This window comes from Seriola lalandi, unplaced genomic scaffold (genome assembly GCF_002814215.2).
Source record: "Seriola lalandi dorsalis isolate HSWRI2012SDOR001 ecotype SW California unplaced genomic scaffold, Sedor1 jcf7180002054573, whole genome shotgun sequence".
In the NCBI taxonomy this organism is placed as follows: Eukaryota; Metazoa; Chordata; class Actinopteri; order Carangiformes; family Carangidae; genus Seriola; species Seriola lalandi.
Window position 1 is genome coordinate 1,256,622 of NW_019525126.1, and position 13,984 is coordinate 1,270,605.

The 13,984-nt window shown below is 41.3% G+C and overlaps 1 protein-coding gene across 1 annotated transcript in view; it reads left to right on the plus strand.

The window, feature by feature from the left end:
* Window positions 1-13,984, plus strand: part of LOC111663175 (latent-transforming growth factor beta-binding protein 2) — an 84,819-nt gene that overhangs the window by 3,649 nt on the left and 67,186 nt on the right. The window contains exons 2-3 of the mRNA XM_023417266.2: window positions 538-611; window positions 12,298-12,559. Of these exons, the coding sequence (XP_023273034.1) occupies window positions 538-611; window positions 12,298-12,559 (336 nt within the window). The remainder of the gene's footprint in view (window positions 1-537; window positions 612-12,297; window positions 12,560-13,984) is intronic.

Here is a 13,984-nt window from a genome sequence, read left to right on the forward strand (position 1 = left end):
GCCCTGAAGTTGCTCTTGCGGTCTGGTGCCTTTTCATCTATCTTGCAGCAAAAATTGGCCTGCGCTGCAAGTGAGGATTAAAGAGTGCAAAGAATCCAGTTATAACTGTTTAAAACTTGTCATCTCTCATTTGCTCAGTGATTTATAGGAGATGCAGGGTGCTTTTCATGTCTCGTGTGTCTAATCCCTTCAAGGCTCAGATAACTCTGTATTTGTTTTCACTCTGGACTCTCGCATAACAGATTGAGGGACTTGTGGGTCCACACTCAGATAGAGTTTCTCGACTTGCCCTCAAATTTTTTATCAAATGAAATGCAATTATAGTGTAATCTCATAGGTGATCATATCAATGAGCCAGCCACATCAGGATGATCTTGAAACTATAAATAACAGCCTTTGCAGTCAGATCTGTTTGTCATGAAAGGCATTCCACACTCACTTTTATTGCTCTATATATATTAATGTACTGTATGCTTGAAACAATGCTGTCGGTGTCTTACTTCACTATGGTTTCTGTGTATGTCTTCCTTTGTTCAGGCCCAATGTCTGTGGAGGTCAGCAGTGCTGCTCTGGCTGGGCTTTGGCACCAGGAACCAATCGCTGCATAAAACGTAAGGAAAAAACACTTAATTGTCCGACGTAAATTTTAAATAAATGCAACTTGCACTTTCACTCTTTTATTCAGTTAGTGAAGATAACAATTTTCTTGCTTTGCAACAAAGGTCATACAAGTTTGTGAAGTCTTGAAACGGCACAAAAGCACAGTGACAAGCCTTATGTGTAGTATAGCATAGCTTTTGGAGCTAGGAAACTTAGCAGACAGAGAAGCTTTACTATCTTATGCACACAGACTGAAAAATAATGCAGTAAAAAGGCTACTAATGACTGTCCTGTCAAGTGGAATTGCTCTACGAAAGTTTTCCTAGGGTGTTATTGCCCCCATGGTCATGTTCATCATGTGGTGTTTGCCTTTTCTCTTCATGTAGGATCCTCGCATGGAAATTACAAGCACTTAGCACTTGGCTCTCTTTTCGACACAAGCCCTTAATTATAGGTGGAACTTCTGCTTCTTTTATTTGACCACAGCAGTATCGGATATCCTGACAGCCAGATAATTAAAAGTGGAGTGGCTGTGAATGAATCATTGGCCACTTCTCGAAACGCAATATTGACAGAGACGGTTCGAAATAGTTACTTTTCATCATAACGCTGACACATCTGTGTTTAACTTGTGTCATATATTTTTTTTTTAGACCAGTTCTTGATAAAGAGGCCAAGCTTAAAATAGAAGTGGCTCCACCAGTTTTACTCATTGCATGTCTTTTGTCAATTTCACATTTATGAACACCATTGTTCGCCACAGACTGAAATAACAGGTTGGAATTGGGGAATTTTTTTTTAGAAAAAGATATCTTTAAATTTTACAAGTGAAGGAAAACTCACATGGCAGGCGACATTTCTTCACTAACATTGGGACTCAAGCTCTCTATCTATCTATCTATCTATCTATCTATCTATCTATCTATCTATCTATCTATCTATCCATCTAGACAGATAGCTATGTTTTTAGCAGCTATACTTGTTTACTGTTTTCTGTGTTTGTCCTCCGCTAATTATCTTCCTCACACACACACACACACACACACACACACACACACACACACATACACACATACACACACATACACAGACACAGTTCACACACATTTCAGCCAGTCGATTACACAACAAGCTGACTGGTCCCAGCAGCCTCCTAATTAGATCTCCTTCCCTCCTGCCCAGTGCAAAGCCTCCTTCCATTTTTTCACAAGTCCCAGCTAAAGGCACAGTTACCAAGGTGTAAATTACATCTTACATGGAGCTGCAGTTACCCAAATTAAAAGAGTAAATACTTATAATCTGCCAGAAAGTAACAGGTCCAGTGTAACATGCCTACGTTAAACAAGGCAGTGAATCTGAGCAGGCCAGGGGTCTGTCCAACCATCTGGACCCTCTTACAGCTTGGCCCTCACCCAGGTCTGACTGGAGGCTATGCTATCATCAGCTGAGTGAAGTCCCATGGCAGGCAAGGTGCCAACACAAAGGCCCCAGACTTGAGCTGGGACTGGAAGCCCCCACGTAGAAGACCTCCGTGGAGGAAAACAGGCTCAGACTATCTTTATTCTGTCCCTGCCTGAGACCCTGCTTGCTTTATTAGGAGATGGCAGCATGAGAAAACATGTTCACAGTGGGGGAAAGAAAAGGAACAAACCTGTCGGCATAGCATAAGTAAAAACATATCGTGGCTGAGCTGCGTCTAGGAAATTCTCGCTGAAGGGATTGAAGTAATGTCTAATATTAAAAGTGTCAGCTGCAGGCTTCACCCGAGAGGCTGGATTGGGTGTCTAGAGTTATGGCTTCCTAACAATACCTCCTTGTTCAATTGGGTTGAGGTCAGAGCAAATATATGACAGGAATTGGATCACTTGTTGTCCCGGGAGTGCGCCTACATCTCTTTAGAAATGTGTTTATAAAAAGGTCTACGTCTGGGTCTCCTTGGGTCTGCTGGTTGAAGGCTCTCTGAAGACTCAGTCCTGCCCGTGTCCTGGCAGGCTTGGTGCTGACTGTCTCTGTTTTCAGCTTCGGGACGGATGGTTAACAGACCTGTTTGTGTATTAAAGCAAATTCCAGTGCAGAAAATAGCCAGAGTTGTGAGACACAAAGCTTTGATCCATTAAGAACATTGTATTTCCACTGTTGGGTCATGTTTATTTCCATTCTAGCCAAGTGACCTGCTGTGATTAGAGGTAAAACTTCATAGGTTTTTTATGACTGAGGTTTTACCTAACCAATGCACTTTTAATGAATGGTGGCCAAAAACTAAAGGTGTGTGTGTTTGTTGTGGTTGGCTGGTAAAATGAGGCCAGGTGTGAGCTTGGCTGTATTTCCATTTGTTTACTTACAAACAGGATCGAAGCTCTCATCGAGATGAATGGAGCATCTTGTTTCTGGGTCAGCTCTCATACTTATTCCCTGCTGTGTTGAAAGTCACATCTGTTCATCAAAAGTATTGTTGCTTAGATGAAGAGCAGAGGGAGGCCATATTGCAGCCTCACCCAGCAGCAGCCCCACTGCCTCAGTTAGAATACAAGACTGCCTGTCAGCTGCATTACTTTAACTGTCAACACTGTCTTGACACAAAAACTGATTAAATCTTCCTGCTGAACTCTGCAGATGGCCACTGTCAAATGTCCAGATCAAATTTTGTAATGTTTTTCATGGAATCTTACACCAATTTAAAACAATACTTCACCAATACATTAACAACACATCATTCATAAAATATGCCAGCAAAAGAAAGCCATGGGAACGTTGTACACCTGCACAAACAGTAATTGCTAAAAAAGAGAAAACAGCATATTAATTCAGTAAAATTTGTACCATCACTTTAGTTTGTATTGGGAATGGCCACAGAGATCTGTTTACAAAATAGTATGTTACTTAGCTGTTGAATTAGGATCAAGGTTTGAATTTCTGGGATGTTTTATGATAAATACAGTAACCCTCAATTAGACATTGTGTCTCAGTGTAATTACCGTTTTGAAGTTTTGGTTTACAACATTTCTTGGAAAAAAAAATCATTATAGTCGGAAGTTTAGAAAGCCAGTGTTACTGGAGATTTAAAGTTTATCTCTTTTCCTTTGTATCTCAGAAGCTTCAATCTTAGCACTCTTGAATGTGGCTTTCACTCAAACCTGGCTGTAAATGGGGTCTTGGATAGGCTTTACCAGGCAGGACACACACTGTTAGTCTGAGCTAAATGAGCTCTTTGGTAATGTGGGAGTAGTGTAGCTATACCTACTAGTTTTACAACAAGATTAGGAGCTACAGCCATGCTAGCTTCTCTGTGAGGCTTTACTTGCTGAGGATGGAGCAGTCCTATGAGGTAAATGCTAACATAAGCATGCTAACATATTCACAATGATAACGTTAACATGCTGATGACGAGCAGGTTTAATGTTTACACCATGTTCAACATCTTAGTTTAGCGTGTTAGCATGGTAATGTTTGCTTTTTAGCACTGAACACAAAGAACAGCTGGGGCTGAGGGGGATGTCATTAGTTATGTATTTGCTCATAAATCATGTGGCAAATTGAAATTTTGACCAGATGGTGGCAATAGAGGAAAAGTTAAGGGATCACCAAAATCACCAAATTACACTTCATCCTGAGGGAGACATGGAGGTCTGTACCAAATTTCATTGAAATCCCTCCAAAACTTATGTCACTAAAAGTAAAAATGTCAACCTCATGATGGTGCTAGCTGAAATATCTTGCCTGGGTTGTCTGTACAACATTTTATAACAATTTATTCAATAGTTGTTTTGGTATTTAATTCTTGACCAAAGTGGTGAACAAAGATTCCTGCTAGCGTGGCTAAAAAGGAGCGCTAGGTATCGTCATACCTCTGGCAGGGTCACTATGCATCACAGTTAATGTTGTGTTACCTTGGCTTCATGCGGCTCTTTTAGTAGTTTGATTACAGTAATGGTTAGGCTGAACTATGTCCAAAAAAAAAATTACATTGTGATTATATTGACCGAATATGAATATGTTGTGACGCATTTGACCTTTATCAAAATATTGCAGGTTGATTTGGATATTGCACTTTTTGCCATATTGTGATTTCTATGATATTTCGATTCAGCGTTCAGCCATAATCAATGGCATAGTTTACCACATAGAGAAAATGACTGGGGCAATATTGAAGTTGGGAAAAGTCTGGGAAAAGACTCCCTGCAGCACAGACAGGAACTGGCTTTACATTTTACCTGAGCTCAGAGTGCTCCCTAAAGAGCAGACTTATGATTCTGCAGTGGAATCTATTTCACCACATTATACATCATGATGTTTTGGCGAAAGCATGTGCTACATATGGCAGCATGCTGCAAGAATAGCCAATACTGAGAGCACGACCCCATCAAAAAAAAAAGCACACACATGGCCCTTGATTTAAACCCGTTGCTGTCTTAGGGAGTGCAGATGAAAGGTGCATCATTCACGTGGAGGAATAAAGTTGTTTTCAGTCTCTTAAGCAGTTGGTAATTGACAGAGTGAAATGCGGTAGAGAGGAGTTTCTTTTTGATTTCCTTCCAGCTTTCTTTGGCCTGCTGTGCCGCTCAGGGCCCCATCCCAACTCTAAAATAACTCCTCAAGCAGAAAGTCTCTCTCTCTTGCTTACCTCTGCCATCACAAGATACGTATCCCTCTCTTTCTAAACAAAAGATATAGAATGTAGCACGTTTCTCATATTCCATCATGTCTCCGTTGTAGTTTGAGCAGGATTAAAGCCCTGCAGCATGAAGACATTGAGAACCATGTAAGTCATGTTAAAAACTTGACTTTGCTGTTCAACATTTTAATGGTTACCTCATTCTACGCAAATAACATTGGTTGGTTGGATTTAGTGAAAGCTCATTTAAGGTCCAAAAGAGGAAATGAGATTTTCATGGATGTCAAAGCCATCACAGTGTGGGTTTTATGTGAGTTAATCAATGAAATAATTTTGTACTCCCAGCAGTATAAAAAGACAGTTTTAAAACCTGAAACACATTAGATGCTTTTCTTTTGCTTGGACATGTGTGAAGCAGCTGGTAAACTATCAAGGACGTACATGTGTTAACGTTTTCTGACCTCCAAAACGGTATCCAAAAATGCAGGTTTACCATCTTCACCTAATAGATACAAGCCGTCTCAGTTTTTTTTTTGTGACACACAACAGAATATTCAAATATATTGGACCCGATGTTACAGTAAAATTTGTTCTCTGCATTCAACGCACAATATGTCATTTCTGCCGCTGGGCTCTCTCTATCAAAACAATAGCAAAAGTCGGCATTGGGTGATGTCATGAAATAGCGTGGGATCGTGGGATCGATAGTTGTCCTCACCACTGAATAACCAGTAAAAACAGCGTTGAATAAAGCACATTCAAATTTAAAGTAAGTGTTTTCGACAATGTTGTATGGCGGACACTAGACGTCAGGGAAGCGTTGGGAGCTGAGACTGCTGCTAACCTTTGTTTTGATTGTTTCTCTTATGAACCAGACGTTCAGCTGCTTTTTACCGGTGGCCGAAATCTCTGCAGAGGGGCCTTCCTCTCCATAGCAAATGGTGGGGGATTAAAACCAGTAGAAACACCCACACATAAAGCAGTTTCAGTTTAAAAATCAGTGATTCACCTACGCTCTTCGCTGGACAGGGAGTAGCTGGAGGCTGAGACTGCTTACCTTTTTTTCTTTAATAACTTATGAACAAGACGTTCAGCAGGTTTTTATCAGCAGTGGAATTATCTGCAGATGTGTCCTCCTCTCCATAACAACAGACCATGGGATTATATCCGGTAATGGAATTAAACAGTTTCACTTTAAAAATCTGTGATTTGCCGTCACTCTTCAGTGATCACAGGACAGGACGTCTCCAGCTGCTGGTGGGTGAGCTGCCTAACATTTGCCTGGCTTTTTACTCTGATAACTTAAGATCCAGATGTCCGATCACTAAAATCCTGGTTAAAATATATAGTTGAAAACGTTCAAATTGTAAAAAGTGTATGTGGCTTTAAAACTAGATAAAAGTCAATTTGGAGCTTCTGGCAGGCAACCACAACTCTGACCCATGCACATAGGGGATATGATGTCATTGACAGGCGACCAAATGACACAATACATCACAAATTTCTCTAGGTTTGAGAGAATTGCTGGAAACATTTCAGATAATTTCAGTACACTACTCAAAAAATATATAACATAGGCCTAGTCATACATATTATAACTTTCAGACAAAAACTCATGCTGAAGTTCAAGAAGGTCATTACACATCAATAGCACCATTACAGTACTGTAGGTAAAGAGGTTTGTCATGGCATATGCACTTAATAGGATAGTATACGTGGCTAGGTCATGAGTCACAGCCAAGCACATGATACAATGTGCATCACGATCCTCCGAGTCACCCGGACTATCCTGCTGAATACCACTGCTAAATGCATTAGTTCTTCAGCAGAGTTACTGTAAATATGAGTCAATGTCCTGTGTGCAGTTTTTAATTTACAACATCCTATAGGCAGCAGCAGAGCTGAGAGTTTACTTCTCATTTTTTTATTTGATGAAAAAGAGTAAACGTACAATTATTCTGCAGCAGTGAGTCATTCAAATTACAAAAAATGAAAAATAATTCAATTTTATTTTACCAAATGTTTGAAAAAAGAAAAGAAAAAAAAGACCTAACGCCGATGAGAACCAAGCCTCCTGTGCAGCGTCCTCTGTTTTACAAGAACAGAAGGAGGTTTTTTAAGATGCTGGTGTTTCTCGTGACGCCATTGAGCTGGGGTTGAAATTACAGCAACACAGACAGCCACAGAGCCCTCCACGGCTTTATATGTCGTGTGTGTGGATTTGTGGGGGTTGCACAGTTCACAGTTCAGGGGCAAAACACTCCCTTGGCAGCCCTGTAGAGAGTTATGGCCCATTAGACAGATCCTGTAATCAATACACACCCCATCGTCCCAAAGCCCATCATTAACACAGACGCTGGACAGCTCGCTTTTAGTTTGTCTCCCCAAACCAGGAGTGCAGCTTTCTCCACTCCAGCTGGTGTGTCTGTTTGTAGGTTGCAATTGGGTCTTGTTCTGGCCTCCTGTGCCACATGTTTTTCTAATTGCTACCATAGACGAAAGCGTGGTGAAATGAAGTAGTAGTCAGCGTCTGGACCTAGACATCTTCCTGTATAATTTCTTTTTTGTTTATTTTAACGTCTTTGTTCGTGAGCTGTTCATAATACAGAAATAATGAAGAGAGAAGTAAAAGCATTCTTGCAGTACACTTGTTTTGCTTCTCTTTTGTTTTTAACGGCGTCATGATGCAAAAAAGTGTACATGCTCCTACAGATCTCCCTGCAGATACCCAAAAAAAGAGACTGGGCTTTATTGACTTGCAGATTAACATTAACAACAAGCAGCCCTCTCCTTCAGTCACACACACGCTCACAGAGGCCACAGTGTTGTTAGGGCAGCCCATAGCCGACCATATATCATAGCACCCTCCTGCTTAAAGACCATATGGAAGTTGTTGGGATGTGATCCCTCAGGATGATGGGGTTTGTGGGTTTTTGGTGAACACCACGTCTCACAGAGTCAGCTTTACAAGTTGCGGGCGCACGCCCCCAGATCCAGATATCCTCCACAGAGCGCCCCAGCATGTGGCTCATTAGAAGCTGAATGTGGGAGTTTGAGGAGTGCGGTGGAGGCATGATATAGCGTGGCTAAAAGTAATGTACACAGTGTCATGGGTCAGATGTAGGTTAACAAAATGCCCCCACAGAGCTGAGGTGGGTTAGGAGAATAAAAGCTGCAACTACTGTATTGGACCAAAAAACCCATACTGATTGAAAAATGTGCATCTATGACAGAGGCACCTTAATTTGGTGAAATATTACGCTTGTAAGACTTACCACAAAGAGAAAATAAAGGATCTGTCAAACAGTGTCAGGCTCCCTTCCTTCTGCTTCTGATTAGAACAATAGGGAAGTTTGATTCTGAGCTTTTAATGAAAGCATGCAGAGTTACAGTAACAGCACTTCGGTTGTAGACAGCAAAGTTAGCGTTTGGCAAGCCTGAAATGATAGCACTTACTCTGGCAACCATGTGGAAATCACATGTTGTAAAGAGATTAACACTCACTTGAAATGATTAGCATTGAGAGGCAATTGTATTAACTGCTCAATAGACCAATTCTTACTTCTTCAGTGGATAGTGAGTCCAAATTTTTAACCTTGTCTCTCCCCGCTGCCTCCCACAATCTTGAACACTTGACCTATTTCATGAGATCTGTTAGGGTCTGTGGTGACTCCTACAGAGAGGCTCCTGCTGTCATCACAGGAGGTTTGCCAGACTACATATTCAGTCAGAGGAGTTTTACAAATGTCTGTGACAGTGCACACGTTCTACCGACAATATGAAAACTTACTATGTTCTAGAGTAAATTCAGAGAGATGGCTACACTGCAACAGCCAAAGAGGTAAGACATTTCTCATGCCATTTTACCTTTCATTCTTATTTCCTAGCTTCCTGTCTCCCTTTTCAGGGTTTGAAAGGGCCTTCAGTCAAGCCTTTTGTCATATTCGACTAAATTCTAATCTCTGGAGCAGCTCCCAGTTTCTAAATCTCATAATGACGCTCAGGCTGTAGAGGAGTCCTTCCCAAGAGCATTGCGATTATGCTTTCATTATCAATATTATTTTCCAAAATGTCAGGTTTCCTCTGGTAGCACTGTTGACCTATGTAAAGCGAGGAGATTTCGCTACATGTTTGAGCTATCTCAGATATTGGTTTCAAATTGCCCTTTGCTGAATGAAAGGACTATAAAGATTTGATGGGTTGTATTACTTTGAGTCAGAGAGAGGGAAAGAAGAATCTCTGGTGGATTGTAATGGACTGGAAACGAGCGCTAAGTTGGAAATGAGAGTCCAGAGGGGGGGGGGGGGCAAGAATGGTAATTTTCCTTGGATATACACGCACATGCAAACCTAAGCTTGTAACAGGTAACAGTAACCCACTAGGGAAATTATGAACAATACTTACCTCAATAATGACCCCCAGGTTGCTTGTAATACATGTACAGAATTCCTCTTCTGATCGCCTAAAAACCAACCAAGAACTTTGACAGAAGAAATAACTTACATTATATGAAAAGTGCTTCTTTAACCCCCAAGTGAGTACTATTTGGCGAAGGATGGATATTTGTATTCACCATAGCTGTCAGGCATTGCTTTAGAGATGTTACTCAGGCACTGACGACCTCCTCAAACGTTCTCGATGAGTATCAAGTTTGAGGGGGTTTGAAGACATCTGACTCACTTCGATATGAAGTTGAAGATATTTTAGCTAAGCCCAAAGAAAATGCTGTTTCCATATTAATAATGTGTTTAATTACTTATTCGTCTGGATCAGCATGTTTGTTTGGAAGGTTCCGAGCTGCCAACAACAGTCTAATAGTCTCCTCTTTTCAGATGACTGGATTTGGACACAATCTCCAAAAACTTGGCCAGTCTGTCTCAGTCATAATTAAGGCTGAAGTGGCAATGCCAGGAATGTTTGCCATTTCTCCTCTTTTATTTCCGATGGATTCTCATTTTATTATTACTCTCGCAAAGTAATAATTGCTGCACATATTTGTGAAATGGGTGGAATGCGAGGCAATTAGTTTTAATGATGTGCAAGACAAATCTGTACGACAGCAATTACTGCGACATTGTGCTCAACAGCCCAGAGGCAGGGCGCAGAGACAACACAGAGGGGCAGTGACACCGTATGCCACGCAAGAGGCTTCATGTGGGGCACATGTCAGGCCCAGAGTCACTGACCTGTCCACTCTATTGTCAGCGCAGGCGACATGTTTGTCTGGTGTCAGGTCACACGTCACTCGTCTGAACACATATCCCATCGGAAGCCAACCGTGAACTGCCATTTATTGGGTTATTTTTCTGCCCTGCGCTGTTTCTCGTTTCAATTGAGACAGTTTATTTGAAGAATGCAGTTTCACACATTACCAAGTTCTCCCCCTGTAGCATAATGTCACTGGAATCTGTGGCCTATGTGATTCCCCACTTTATCCCCAAACTTGAGGTTAAACAGACTCTGGACAAGGCGATGGCACTGAGCCAGCCTGTACTTTACTTAGATGATGTATTTAACTCCTTGCCAAACAGAGCTCAGGCAATTCCTGTTTTATCCCATGATGGAAAATTCGGATCATGTACCAAGTTACACAAATCCACAACCACATTTCTCTAAATGTGTATGCTTCATCAAAAAATGGTCTACATTTTCCTCAGAGTAGTTAAAATGAAATGCTCGAGTGAATTAGTTGGTCTAAATAAAATTTGCTTCACCATAAAGCAGAAGAGAGTGGTGATTGTCTGATATTTAATCCTCAATTTGTTAGTTTTCTCATCATACCGCAGACTGATGATACATAATACAGTGGTCTTTCAATTAACATGTATCATGATCTGAGAAACCCTAATTACAGAGCCTCATTTGGCGCTCTTTGTGGGAATAAGTCTATGGAATAAAAGTCTGACGCGACTCTTGTTAACAAAGCGTTGTCATGTTTGGGGCCACTGTGCTTTCACTCAAGACTAAAAGAAACATTAAAAGTGGCCCCGGAGTCTGAGCAGTATCGCAATAACAGGAAGCGTGCAGCAGGTAGAGCGCTGTTCGCACCCAGTGGGGCCCTTTTGGACTGCCAGCGCTCCTCTCTGCCAAGAGCCGTGGCAGCGTTCCTGCCTGCGATCTGTGAGTGTCCACAGCATCTGTGTCAATAGCACTCCATAGCCCTGTTGACAGAGTGCCGCTGTTTGCTTTAGCCACCACAGACCAGTGGCCTGATTTACTGTTTGAGGACAATGTCATAAATCCTCAATTGCCGTCTTCTACATACATGTGTGTCACAAGATCGAGAGCTTGTTTACTTTAATTGCGTGCCACAGCTCTTTCAGTGCTTCAAGTATCTGGAGTGTGATGGGAGGGTGTGGGGTGGGCTGGTAGAGTGACACAGATTATTTTTCCATGACCATGAAATGACCTCAATAGTGTGTATTTGCAGACTATTGATAAATATTATGTGCACATTCGTCTTGTAAGTACAGTAAGCCCCTTCAGATTCAGTTTGTTTTTCAAATAAAAGATACAGCTCTTACAGGCATTTTCTTTGATGAAGTGTCAGCTATTTGTAGTTGGCCTTCAGTAACCAGTTTTTCCCATTCGCTCATTTTTTTATGACCTCCTACTTTTATTACCTTTTTAAGCTGCCTGTGTTACAGTGAAAGCACACACTGGATTCTAGATCAGTGACGAAAGGTATTTTTAGGAAATCACTCTGTGTAGAAATGCCGGCGGCACTGAACTGAGACATGAACCTGAAGCAGAGGCTTTACTTCAGTGATAAATTGGATAAGGATTTAATGTAAGTGATCATATACATTTAGACTAAACAGGGCAGTTAAAGACTCAAGAGAAATTGAACATGACAGCCCCTCCAGGCTGTCTGCTGAATGAAAAGGACAAAAAAGGTTGAGACGTGAAACTAATGGCCCCTTGATTGAATCAATTTAAAGTGAGCCCCAGTGTTGAGACCAGGGAAAAGCATGAAGGAGCAATAGCAGGAAAACCCTTCCTGCTTCTGCTCCTTCATACAAGTGGGGCACATGCTCTTACATGACCTGCTAAAAACTTGATCTCCATCTGTGCTCTTTCTTCAGCTGACTGCCAGCCCCCCTGCCAGAACCGTGGCTCCTGCAGCCGGCCACATACCTGTGTGTGTCGCTCAGGCTTCCAGGGGCCCCGCTGTGAGGAGGTGGCTCCAGAGCAGGTGTACATCCATGACGGCGGCGCCCTAAGGCGTGTTCGACCCGGCACCAACCCTTTCCAGAAAGACCAACCACGGAGAAGGCCTTCAGAAAGGCAGGCCATCGACACCACCAAGGTTCAGACCCCACGACCTGCGACCACCAGGCAGCCTGTGTAAGTGATGCAGCTGTGCTTCTCCACCTCCTCCTATTATAGCCAGAGAGAGCCTCACAGCTTTGCCAAAAAAAGAAAGATTAAAAAGACATCTAAATAGAAAGTTTTTCTATTGACTCTAACCAGAAAGCAATCATGGAGGGACTTCTTGTAAGGGTAGTTGATAAACTATGGTACTTGGCAAGCTAACGGCTAACACACTAGCAGTCGCTGCCTGACTATCGCTGGTCAATCACAATAGTTCTCTGAGATTCTTTCTATGCTCATGATTGTACTTTATTTGAGAGATAACACTCTAATGATAACAATCAGTCAATAAAGAGACATTAAGGAGGAAAAAAGGTAGAGTTAGCTAGCTTGTCAGTTGAATGCTAGCGTTAGCCATCAGTTAGCAAACTTGTTAGCTGGGTCACTAATGAGACAATAAGTTCGCTCAGTTTGTTCAAATGATGTACTTGCACCTTCAGCTCTTGAATAACTGTCTGGAAATGATTACTGTTTCATACAGCAACAAAGTTGGGGAGTCTCATTCTTTATTTTGATAACAGTGGTTTTTCAGAGCATATGAAAACTGTTTTTTTTTATGTGGTGAACATATGTTAATATACAGTATTCTGTGTTATTTCACAGAGAGTTATTTGTTTTAGCTACCATTACTGTCATACAGGCAGGCTCACAGAAAACAAATTGACACACTGCTCTATTAGAAATTATTTAAAGGCTCTTGAACAAACAGTAGTTCATTACACTCGTATTCAACGCTGGTTGTGTTTATCGTTGCAATAAATCAAACCAGATGACTGGGTTCATATGTTAAATCTTTAATACACTTTAAGTAAAACAAATACTAAGTAAATCAAGTAAGCTTTTGCTTCCATTTGCTGCCATGCCTGAAAATGTATTAAGTAAATCTGTAAAATATAGGAAAATATAAGATGATTTACCAGACAGAAGTATTAACCCATGCTATTTGCTTTGAAAACCGAGCAGGAAGATTATATTTTCTTTAGGCTTTGACTGTTTCAGCTCGTTCTTTGATGTAGTGGAATAACTGTGACTATAATGTATCCAGCTCATAATTGCTCAGACTAAGGGGTCTTTCAGTGCATTCAGCAAATTCTCCAAAGACTGCTAATCAGACAGGCCTAATAGTTTCTTGGCTTGAACGTCTGACTGTTTTAGTTCCAATCTTGTTGGAAACAACTTTCTGATTTGATTAATCACTTTACCATGGCTAGAACCATATTCATGATCAAGGATGTTGAAAGGGAGTAATTATTTCCGGGAATATTTTGATGGATTGTTATTGCTTACAGGTTCAGACTTATCTTGTCAAATTGTGCTCCATTTTGGACCCAGGCCCAGTGCTTTTCTAATCCGCTCACAGTTGGTTAAAGTGCCATAATTTGTTTGGGCACTGAGGTC